The 12,457-nt window shown below is 37.7% G+C and overlaps 1 protein-coding gene across 2 annotated transcripts in view; it reads right to left on the bottom strand.

The window, feature by feature from the left end:
- Positions 1-12,457, bottom strand: part of PCID2 (PCI domain containing 2) — a 22,702-nt gene extending 10,245 nt beyond the window's left edge. Inside the window, exons 1-7 of one of the 2 annotated variants that reach the window (XM_066619726.1) lie at positions 12,402-12,457; positions 11,374-11,447; positions 9,340-9,429; positions 8,404-8,477; positions 6,937-7,002; positions 5,152-5,193; positions 2,272-2,326 (exon numbers count right to left, since the gene is read on the bottom strand). In XM_066619726.1, coding sequence (XP_066475823.1) covers positions 2,272-2,326; positions 5,152-5,193; positions 6,937-7,002; positions 8,404-8,477; positions 9,340-9,429; positions 11,374-11,409 — 363 coding nt within the window. In that variant the 5' untranslated portion in view covers positions 11,410-11,447; positions 12,402-12,457. Of the gene's footprint in view, positions 1-2,271; positions 2,327-5,151; positions 5,194-6,936; positions 7,003-8,403; positions 8,478-9,339; positions 9,430-11,373; positions 11,448-12,278 lie in introns of both variants that reach the window. The other variant, XM_066619725.1, reaches the window with a different exon arrangement.

The following is a 12,457-nucleotide window of genomic DNA, read 5'->3' as shown; positions in this document are numbered from 1 at the left end:
ATAATTTGGTGTGTGGACTAAAATCCAGAATTATTTGTGGACATAATTTTTATTAGACTTGAAAGCGTTTTGTCTTCGTGAGACTGCTTCTTTCGTTTTGTTTTTCTCCATTAACTGCACTGTTATCTGTAAGAAGAATTCAGAGAATGCCGGTCTGATAAAATGTGGTGGAAGTAAGGAGAATAATATGCTGTGGACATCTTGTGGATTAGAGAGAAATTGCAAGATGGAGCCCGTTCCAGATATCTTGATTCAAATGATCCTGACAAATATGGAAAAACTGCTCACAATGGGAAGACAGCAGTTGAGTTGGTTTTTGCAGGTTCAAGCTAGTTTAGATACTGTCTCCCATCAGATGGTTGTGTACAAGAAGCAATTGGAAGATGCGAAGAAACAAGCAGAAGATGAACAAGATCAAGGGAGCGAGAAAGCAGAAAGGATGCTGATGAGGGACGAAACCAGAAGACTGGACACAGGAAGATGTCAACAGGATGGAGAAGAGGTGCAGATGGAGATCAACATAGATAAGATGGACAGAGTAACATGGGTGCACAAAATACAAAATTTGTTGGAACAAAAAAGAGAAAATATATTCCAGTTAACTGGAAGAATGAACATATCTTATATAAGAAAGTGAGGATCTACTAGATTTTGTTATAGAGATAAACTATTAAAGATGTTACAGGAGAAAAAATGGAAAGAAAGAAAGAAAAAGAAACCTGAGGGCTAACCTGAAGGTTAAAGAAAATTGGAGGATCTTATTTGGTTAATAATAATGGTCAAAATCTATTCTAAAAGAAAATTCACATGAAATTGACATATATGAATTAGAATGCATTAAAAAAATTGGAAATGTTAACGTGTAGTTGAATTGTTTTATGTGTGGTTAATATGTCAAAGAAAAAGAAATGTAACTAGATTGGAGAATTAGATTGGAGTATTGGAAAATTAGATGGGAGAATGGTAAAGAATACATTATAAGAGATGGTTGGTTTTATAAAAGTTTGGAAATTAGATTATTTTTATTTGATATTAATGAGTAATTAAATTAGTTGAGATGATAGAAAGTGAATATTTAGAAAATATATTATAGGGAATTAGGAAAATTTAGCATATATGATACATGAAATACATAAATGAGTAGAAGAGTCAGAAATAGATGGAAGAATTATTTTATATGTTATATTTTGGTAACTAGATTATTTTGTTTTAATATTAATGAATAATTGAAATTAGTTTACACTTGATAGAAAGTGGATATTTAGAAAATATAGTATAGGGCATTAGGGAAAATTTATTATATATTATATAAATAAATAGATAAATTAATAAAAGCTTGAAGTAGTTGAGTAGTAGATTAGGAGATATGGTATGATCAATTAGTAAAAGTATATGGTATTTAGCACTCCTAAATGTATGCTGTATGTTTGTGTGTGTCAATTAAAATAAATAAATATTTTTTTAAAAAAAGATTCTAATCTGAACCTGCTATCCGCCACCAGCAATGTACTTGTCTTAACCCCAAATTAATGCAGTAGGCTCCCTTACAAGTACAATAACTGTCCCTCTATCAATAGAAGACCACTTACTCTTCCAGTAAAAACTATCTTATGCACAATAACCCATGAAGAAACCTCTTAAAGCCTCTGAAATACCATAATTTAGAAAAAGTACTTTGACTAGGAAGTTTCTATAATGAGTAAATCCTACAAAATGATAGAACATTCCTTGTATAACATTTTGGCAATCTGTTAATCATGACTCATTTTGTAGGTCTTACCAAATAGCTCATTTATCATCCAAAATAAAATGATCCCAATATTTGCTTCTATTTTGAACAAATCTGCTTTGGATACCATAGGATCCAGTAAATCAACAGAAGAAAATGTGAATCTGGAGAATATTAACATACCACTTTTCAACAAAAAAAAGTTCAAGGAGGCTTACAGAAAAAAAATCAAATAACTAAATGCTTCCCTGTCCCAAAAAGGCTCACAATCTAAAAAAAAATGCAGAACACCAGCAAACAGCCACTAGAAAAAGACACTGTGCAGGGGTAAAGAAGGTCAGTTACTCTCCCCCAGGCCAAATATAAGAGGAGCACCACTGAAAAAGTGCCTCTTTGTCCAGTTAGCGGCGAAGACCCAAGAAGAAGCAGGTGTCAGGATGGGTACAGAGAGCCAATCCCAATCCCATTCCCATTCAGGCACTCCTTGACCCACAGTCAGCTCCCTGACACTCACCAGTCTGGCCTCTTCATACACTACTTACGTTATTTGCAAAAATCCGAAGATCAAGTGCTACAGTATACATAATATGCAGAGCCCTAGAAAACCAAATGCAATGTATAGATAAATATGCAGCAACAGAACAAATGTCTCTGAACAGGCGACTTCAGTGTTTTATAATAACAAGCAGGCTCATTCATTATTTTCAGATTGTAGTTGAGATTTAAAGCAGGGTCAGGACCACCCTGATTCTGTACTAATTATCCCTTAATCAGCCTACTTCCATTTTCAGAAGGGATTTCTTTAACCTTTAAGGCAGGGGGTCTCCAAACTTTTCAGTAGGGTGGCCACATCATATATTTTACATATTTTCACAGGCCAAAAAAAAAAATCAGTTTTATATAGGCGGAGGCAAGTGGTGCATGGCACACTGTCTCTGGCTGATCTGTTACAAAACCCAGATTGTTACGATTTGTTTATACATGTGCAAAAATGACACTTTCTTCACTGTGATCATTTTACGGCATTGTTGAAATGTTAACATGCAGAAACCCAATTTGTTTTATTGACAAGGCGAGGTTAACATTGAATAATTATGGTTTGAGGGTCTTAAAGCATAAGGCCCAGTTGACTGAAAATGAGGGTTAGCCAAGCTGACACCACTCTGGCCATATGGAAAGAAGTGCAGCGAACAGAATTGCATGTGTGAACTTTCCAACCACGTGGCTGGGGAAAAATATTTGAAGTTGCCAAGGGCCGGATAAAATCTCATGGTGGACCAGATGCGGTTCCCAGGCCATAGTTTGGAGACCCCTGTTTTAAGATGATGCAAAGATGACTGTTAGATTATTTCAGTGTCTCCTAAACTGTGAGCCATTGCTCCCCAGGGAACCACACAAACCAGCCAGGGGAGCCACGGAATCCTTGAGAAAAACCTGCCATCCCAAACAATGAATAGGGTTGTAGCATTCACTGGGAGCTGTGGCTAATGGCCCAGTAGGTCAAGGGAGCCACCAGTCAAAAAAAGTTTGGGAATCACTGTATTATTGGGAAGTTGGTACCAATAGATTCAGATTTGATTATAATATAATCAAGCTGGATGTACAATAGTTTCAGATTTGATTATAATATAATCAAGCTGGATATATAGTGTTTGCAATACAAAAGCACTGTTCTGCCCAAACTCCACTGGATTATCCATTGGATCATGATCATTATTTGAAAATATTTTAAAACGATAATCTTCTTACACAGTTACTAGGGGAGACAGGCACATCAGTTTTGAAACATGTATATCTACTAGAAACAGACATTGATAAGCTTGAAATTGTCTTGGGTTGATATAGAAAGTTGGTACTCGATGGGCTCAGTCCTAACCCCTTAGGTCATTGCTTTCTGGTACTGGCATATTGGTGCTAATGGGACATGTGCTGCATCCTGCAGTTGGGTGTCACTTACGGAGGTCTCCTCAAAGTCAGGGAGTGTTTGTTCCCTTATCTCAGAGCTGCACTGCCCTTATGTCAGTGCTGGAAAGCACTGACATAAAGGGTTATGATTGCACCCAATGTTGATACAATACTCAATTTTACACTATTTTGAAGGAGGTGAGATTCCCAGGGTAGAAGTGAACTTTTGGGTAGTCACTGAAAACTTTTAACAATATCAGTTCACCAAGATTAATTCTGGAGACTGAGAAATCTCTTGCCAATATAATGTGCCCATGCAAAGTAATTACAGACAACTTGAATTATTTTAAATTAAAATTTGTCAACACAATCAGGAGATCTAGAAAAAGTACAGTGGATAAACCAGCTCCAAGCAGAAAACATACAGGTTGAGTCTCATTATTCTTGAGGGTTCCCTTCCCAGAATGACAAAAAATGCACTAAAGCAAATCAATTTAAAAAACAAAGACTCTTTGCTCTGTGATTTAAAAACAGCCTTGCTGACCTTTGTTATGACCTCTGTTAAGACAGAGTCATTAAGCAGACAATCCTTCAATCCCTTGCTTTCCAGGCACTTAGAAGTGAGTCCCTCCCTCCACCCAGAGTAAAGGGATTATCTTTCTTTCATGTGCTCATGGGGAAGGGAGGGGTCCTTTCTTTGAGTGAGTGCTTGGACGGAGAATGATTGATGGATTGTGAGCTGGCTGCCCTCTCACATTAACAAGGCTATTAATTTAAAGGGCCCTTCTCATTGACTTGAGATAGAAAAATCTGAATTTTTCCACAGGTGAAAAATACCTGTAATCGCTTGCAAGACTGTCTCTCTACAACAGTAAAAATTAGGTTTTAAAACTGCGATTTTAAAGGGATGCATTTTTCCCTTCTCTAGGGATCAGCACATTCCTTCTCATTTGCAGTGGCCATTCGTGTATAATGTTACTGTTGGAGATGCTAAAGACTGCATAACAGAGTGCTAATATACTGGGAAAATTCATGAATTGACAGACCTTGACTTAAATCAGGCTTGAATTTGCTCCTAATTGCATAATTTTGCTGGCTGTGATGGCTCTCTCTATATACTATAAGAACTACCATGATTATTATTTTTTCATTAAGAGAACTCTTTTCACACAAAAGTGTAGCTTTATAGATGCATGTCTGTTTGTTACAAGGTTCTCACATTTGTTATCAAATCTAGCCTTTTTTCTTCATCTTTTCAATCTTTCCTGCTGGACACTGCATAACCTTTGCTTTTGTATGATATTTAGAACGCTGTTGGTTCTAAACACAATCTTCATGAAGAATATAGATCTACCTCCTTATTCAACAGCATTTTGACACAAAGGAAAGGAGTGATATTTGGCATCAACACCATGTAACTACAGGTTAAATGTTTGTCTCCATTAAACATGACAAACTTATAAAATCCATTCAACTATTGCTGTGTAGATATGCAATTACATTTATCAGATACTTACCAGTTTTCTTCTTTGTGTGCTTGAAAGGCTCGCAAGAAAGACGTGCAAAGTTTAGGAAAACTTAATACATTATGATTTAATGCTTCATGTTTAGCAGCATAAGCAGGTGTTCCAAAACAAAAGACCAACAATCACGCTCAGAGTGATTTGGACATTTGGAGGACCTCAAGATTAGCTTGCAAGTTTTCTCCCATCTTGATAAAATAGAAAAGAAACAGCAAAGGAGGACTGTGCCAATTTAAGGACTACAACCGATTACAACTTCTGTATATTATGAGAAATTAGTTTGGATAATCAAGGCAATCACTATGATAGGAAAAGTTGGAAATTTATATTTTCAGGTGACTGAAACAGCTGAGCTTTTCTCAAAGACCACCAACTATTTGCTGTTCATGCTGCAGGGGCGTATTTCCACCAAGAGGCAGTCATGTACAACAGATAAGGGCTACAGTAGGCATATGAAGGACTTCAACCTTTTTACAGCAGGACTCCCTGCTGCAACTCCCTGCTGGAAGGGGTTTGGTCAGTGGCTTCTGCTGGTATATAAACACTTGTTTATTCCAGCAGCCTTTTATATTTTTGCTGTGCTTTGCTCTGTTTTAAGCTCTATATTTTTCATGTTTTACTGTTGCTTTAGAGCAGGGGTGCCCAAACCCTGGCGCTGGGGCCACATGTGGCCCTCGAGGCCTCTCAATGCGGCCCTCAGGGAGCCCCCAGTCTCCAATGAGCCTCTGGCCCTCCGGAAATTTGTTGAAGCCCACACTGGCCTGATGCAACTGCTCTCAGCATGAGACCTCTTGTGTGAGCTGTGGGCTTCCTCCACTGCTTGCTGTTTCACATCCGTGATGCAGTAGTGGCAGCAAAGGAAAGGCCAGCCTTGCTTTGTGCAAGGCCTTTTATAGGCCTTGAGCTATTGCAAGACCTTCATTCATTCATATAAGTTCATCTTTAATATATTCATTTATGTAAACTTATGTAAATTTATTCAAATTTTAAATGTAAATTAATTCTTTTTTTCCCTGGCCCCCAACATAGTGGTGGAGAGATGATGTGGCCCGCCTGCCAAAAACTTTGGACACCCCTGCTTTAGAGTATGTCAATTTAAGACATTGTTGCTAGATTTTTATCTTTGTATCTATTTAAATAATATTTATTAGCCATTTTAGACACCTCTGCTTAGAAAAGCAGAATAGGACAATAGCTTCTTAATTTAAACAATATTGTATGAGGGGTCAATATTGTCTTATAGGCTGGACCACACCATCTCTGCAATGCTCTATATGCACTGTCCCTTCATGCATGCATATGCAAGAGTGCACACTCAAACATACTGTCATACTATCCATTAGCTACTCCTGGACAACAAAGCCACTATATTAGCTCTGAAAAAATCTATAAGCACTTTTTGTTTGCTAAGTAAACCTAGATGTAATTGGGATTTGCATCAGGCAATTATCTAGCAATCAAAAGTCAATCATCTCCTTTTCCCCAGACTGAGTAAAATGGTCAAGCTGGACTGGGAAATAGCTGATGTGGCAATCATGCATCTACCTTGAAGCTGGCTGCCTCTTCTGTACAGCCAGCGCATCCTATTTAACCAGCGATTTCACAAACCCACCATCTTCCCAGACTTCTGTCTATATAGCATTGGTAAGATTCTCCTCCCAATCAACAGCCCACCAAATGAAGTGCTGACCAGTGAAGTGCTCACTCCTGAGCCTGCAGAATAGACTCCGAGCTCAGAACCCCACAGCAGACTCGGATGGACACAACAATAAAGGATATTGTACTATAACTGTCTGGCATTTATAAGCTTCTACAAAGTCATGGTTGGCAGCAGCATAAATACATCTAGCAAAAGAAAAAGACACAAAGTATTAATATCCATTAGTCAGGCTTTGTTATATTGTTCCTTTATCTAAAACAGTACTGTTCTGAACACGAAACTTATTTCATTCTATACTGTTTTTCAACAGAATACCAATATCAGATATATTTCTAATGCTTTACTTTCTAAGTTGCTGCTTTTAAGGCTGCAATCCTTAACAAATGCACCTTGAAGCAAGTAAAACTGAACAAAGTGAAACTTAACTTACTTCAAGTAAATATATATAGGATGTACATGACACAGAGCACTGAAACATCAAAAGAGACACCAAATATTTTTCTGGTTTTATAGTCAGCTTCCTGTGTATTTTTGTTTTGTTCCGACTTATTCATACCTGAAAACATACACCCCCCCCCCAAAAAAAAATCCATGCCAAAAGTGGTTTACATTTTCTGTTTTAAAGACATCTCTCACAAAGCTGCTCATAAAGAGTTCCTTCTCTTGTCATTGTAAGTTTACAACCTAGATAGCAAGATTGTAGGGCCCATCAGCCATCTTCCCTGCCTGACAGCCATATTCTGTGTGTCTCCTATCCCCTGGGAACTCTGCTTTACCACTGGACTGTTCCCATTAGAAGCGGAGAAGCTGGGCCCAAAACAATGATCTCAGCAGCTGTAATTACCAAGTGTTATGCAAATAGCATGATAAAAATGCATTCCTGACTGTTTAACCCAAAAGCTAAACGATATGTTTATTCTTCATGTGTAGCAACTTAGCTGCACCTGCTCAATAGCTCTTCTCCCACCCAAATGATGGGAATATGCCTTGTTGTACCATTTTAGCAGTAAACATTTAAGCCCATGCTTAGCTACTGCTTTGCTCCTGGACTGTGCTGAGGTCGTTAGCAAGCTGCATCAGCTCGATGAGTTGCCTGCAAACACTAAGTCTCATGCCTGGAGATACTCCTGTAAGTCTGATGCTCTTAGATTTTAGACAAATAAAGCTCCTTTACAACAGCCTTCAGCTAGGCTTGCTTGTTCCTCAAAACCTCCAGCCCACAGCCAGAGCTGCGGCCTGGAACGAGGATAGACACCAATTCAGGCAAAGCATAGACTACAGTTATAGATATCAATCATTTTGTGCACCACTCCAAAAACACACTTCTATAGAATCAGATGGATGGTTCATTTCTTTCTTGTCTATTAGTGGTCAAGATACTTTATTTTTGCATAGAAAGAAAACAAGAAAAACTCCAAACAAAATTTTTATAGCACTTCAGTTACTTGGAATGATGAACATTCAGTAAACATCCCTTTCCCACCAGAATGAGGAATATTCAATAAACATCCCTTACCCATCTGAATGAGGAATATTCAAGAAAACTCTTTTCCACCTGAATCTACAACAATGCCATCCATTTTTACCTTAAGTGGGCAGCAAACATTTCATCATATGGTGGTTCCAGCACTTGTTGACATTTTTCTTCTGGTGATGAAAGCTAATTATAAAATAAACATAACAGGAAAACTGATGTCACACTCAAAGAAATATAACAAATTTCAAAGAACTCGAAGAAATATAACAAATGTACTCCCATAAATTCATTTTATGTGTAATCTGGCTACTATAAAGTAAATTGCCTCTTTCCTTCTTTGCAACATATTGGCAAGCCCCTCGGGTCCCTTAATGCAAGTATTGAAGATTTCATACATTAATGATAGAATTTTAATGCAAATGTTACAGCCTCAAACCACTAGATAGATTCCTTATCTTGTATGATGTATGAGACATAAACATCGAAGAGAGGAGGCAGCTTGAGAAATAAAGATGAAACTAAGGGAAAGATGTAAGCATATAAGTTATTTTACAAAACTAGTCTATGGGAAACACCCCCATGCACCCGATGCAACAGACTTTCTCCTAAGAAAGCACACAATAACAATAATAATGATTATTATCATTATTATATCATTTAATATAATATAATATATCATTTAATATAATATAATATATATTTATTATAATATATATTATATTAATATATATTATTTTATTTTATTATTGTGTAATCCTATGCATTCAGAAGTAAGTTCCACAGCATGGAACTTAACTTTCCTTACGACTGCAAGCATATATAGGATAATTCTGTTCATAATGTGGCTCAGAACTCTTAGATTTTATCAGAAATGATGTTTCCAGGGCCTACCATGTACCTTCTCAGTGTTTATCAAGTAGCAAGTGTTATTTTAGGAACTACAAAACAGAAAATGACAATATAGGGAAATCGATTTGGTCTATTTACAAGAAAATTGTAATAGGAGGAAGATGGTTGGGTACTTTCGCACATCCAAGGTTCTTACCTGAAGTCTAGGATTTGCAACATGAGGATGTTTAAATGACACCAATTCTGCACAAAACATCCCATCTCTGGTATCAATAGCTTCTAGTACCTATGATAAAAGGGAAAAAATACACTCTGGAACACAATTTATTAACCTCAACTATTTTAACAGTAACTGAACTTATTAACATTATCCGTGCATGTTGCACTACCATAGAGGAAATGCTACAAAACACATCTTTTCTCTTCGTTATGTTTCTTGTTCTAGTACTGCTGCTTTCTGGTAAGGTGAGGCATACCCTTCCAACAATACTGTAAAGGAATGGAGTGCTTCTACTTGTCTAAATCGCAAACCTGAAGCCATAAAGGCCACTGCCCAATTGCATGGAAAGATGGATAATCATTGAGGTGATTTGATAACCAATGAGCTATTTTTTCCAAATAAAAATAATTTTAAATACAAAATGTAACATAGTATTAATAATTAACCCATTTTTGCCCGGCCCACAGATGTACATATTTGGTCCCTGTTGCATATATGCAGCGTTGGGCAGAAATGGCTTAAAATGTAGCATTTCTTATTTAAAATTCAAGGTGCTAGATGTACATTCCTTCCACTGATAAGATAATGCCTGTATAATTATTCCATATTCTTGATGGTGCGTATGAGAGTGTGAGTTGACCCCAGCTGCAAGTTCATGGCTGAACTGAGATGAGAACTGAGGGCTTTGAGTTCATACTTTATTTGATCAACTGCTGTTACATTAGCTATCTTTTAAAAACATAACACTAAAAGTATGGCAAATTAGTCATTATTTCTTAGGGGATAAGAGAGAGCCAGACAGATAAAGAAACAGAAATGTTAGGTTACTGAGATATAGTGCAATGTCCATTTAAGCCATTTCTGCCCAACGTTGCATATACGCAACAGCCACCAAATGTGTACACCTGTAGGTTGGGGAAAAATGGGTTAAGGACATATTAAAAACTGCTTACATGTTTTCTTAAATTAAAAAGTTTCAAATGTGTTTTAAGTTAATTTCTAAAATCTGAAAATACAATAGATAACATGAAAATACAATAGATACAATGATTAGATAGCACCATCTAATCATATTCCAGCCACATCGAAAATAAGTAAGGTCAAGAGACCAAAATTATTTTGTCTCTTATTTCTGCCAGGATAATTTAAAATACATTTGCTATGCATACAATTTCAGTGCGAGAGTTTTAAGAATACTGTACAGCAGTGGTTCACACATTTAGCACCAGGACCCACTTCTTAGAATGAGAATCTGTCAGGGCCCACTGGAAGTGATGTCATGACTGGAAGTGACATCACCAAGCAGGAAAATTTTTGACAATCCTACCCACACTTACTGTCCCATCAATGTTAAAATCATATACATAGTAACTTGTTAAAAGTACGGGTCTGTAACATTTCCCCAAATGCAGTCATATATAATGGCAGCATCAAGTCTATTTTATTTTTAATATATTATTGAAATGAATGGGGACCTACCTGAAATGGGCTTGCGGCCCACCTAGTGGGTCCCGACCCACAGTTTGAGAAACACTGCTGTACAGCAATGCCTTGACTTTCATTCCTTTGCTCTTTCAGCTGTTTTCAGTTATAACCACATTTCAAATTTTGTCCATGTGCTTTCCTCTTTTGTCTGTCTTCATCCTACCTTCCATGATGTCTCTCAACATTCTTATGTTTATTTTTCCTTTATTTCTGTTTATTTAGGTTTTGCATGTGCTATGTAATTAGCTATTAACATTTTTCACCAGGCAGAATAAATCAGCAAGCCATTCTTTGACATTCCTCCATGTTTGACCCTCATCCATCCTCTGCTCCCTAACCAGATGAACGTGCAAGGTACTACTGTACGTCTGATGAAGCAGACTATCACCCACAAAAAAAATATGCTGAAATAAACTGGATAGCTTTTGAAGTGCTACAAGGTTCTCTGCTTTAAAAAAAAAAAGATGGACATTAAAGTGAATGCAGCAATTGACAAATAATTACTAAATTACAGCTATCGCTTACCTGCTGCAAATACTGGTTTAGACTGATGTGTGCCATTGAAAGATTGCTGTTCAACAGCAAGCGAACACCTTATACTAAAGAAAAAAAAGTCAGTCACAATGATGACAATTATTCTGCATGATACAGTCATCAAATTGAATGGATGTAATAGAGGTGGATTTCCATGGCTGCCTCTGGTGCATAAGTAGTGCATAAACACAAATAGTTTTATTTATTTAAACATAGTTTGATTTTCACTATAAACCGCTTTGTGAACTTTCTGTTGAAAAGCGGTATATAAATACTGTTGTTAATGATGATAATGATAATAATATTATCATCATTATTATTACTAATAGACAGAGGTTGTTGTATGCCAGCTGACAGCACACAGAGAGTTTATTTTTCACATTTTTATACTGCCCTTCCTCCAAAGAGCTCAGGGCGGTGTACACTGCTGCTCCCCTCCTTTGTCCTCACAACAACACTGCGAGGTAGGCGAGGCTGAGAGAAAGTGACTGAGTTCTTCACGTACAGGACTTTTGCACAGCCCATGAGTGCTTGGTACGCTCAGAACAGAACCACAAGAACAAAGTCAATGTGTGCAGTTTTGTGTGCACCTATGGCAACAACGGCAGCTAGAAATCAAAGTAAGCAGCAAGTGTTTTACAACAGTTAGACTGTAAGTCTGCCTAGGACTGCAACCTGGATCAGTGCACTGGCTGAACATGGGCTGGGGACAGATGCCCTACCAGCTCAGCACAGGCTGGTCCAAAGCAGATAACAAGAGCAGAAAAGCGCAACAGATTGCCAGACAGTCCCTATATGTGATGACAGGGCGCCAAGCAGTGGTGAAGGAGAAAGCACTCTGCACATGTTCAGAGGCTTTGAAAAAAAACCACCCTTGCAACGCCCTGAAGACTTACGCGCTCCCTGGCAACATAAGTCGTCCAACCCACTCAACGTGCTTCAGGATCACCAGCTGCGCTGCGGCTCAGACTCAGCTCCTCAGAGCAGCACATCAAGGGTGCCCAGAACCACCAGCATACCAGGCACGCACACAACCGCTTTAGCCTCTGCCTATCACGAACCCGCGTCCCCGATG

The sequence above is a fragment of the Tiliqua scincoides genome, chromosome 3 (genome assembly GCF_035046505.1).
Source record: "Tiliqua scincoides isolate rTilSci1 chromosome 3, rTilSci1.hap2, whole genome shotgun sequence".
Lineage (NCBI taxonomy): Eukaryota > Metazoa > Chordata > Lepidosauria > Squamata > Scincidae > Tiliqua > Tiliqua scincoides.
This window is presented reverse-complemented; position numbering and strand designations above follow the sequence as displayed.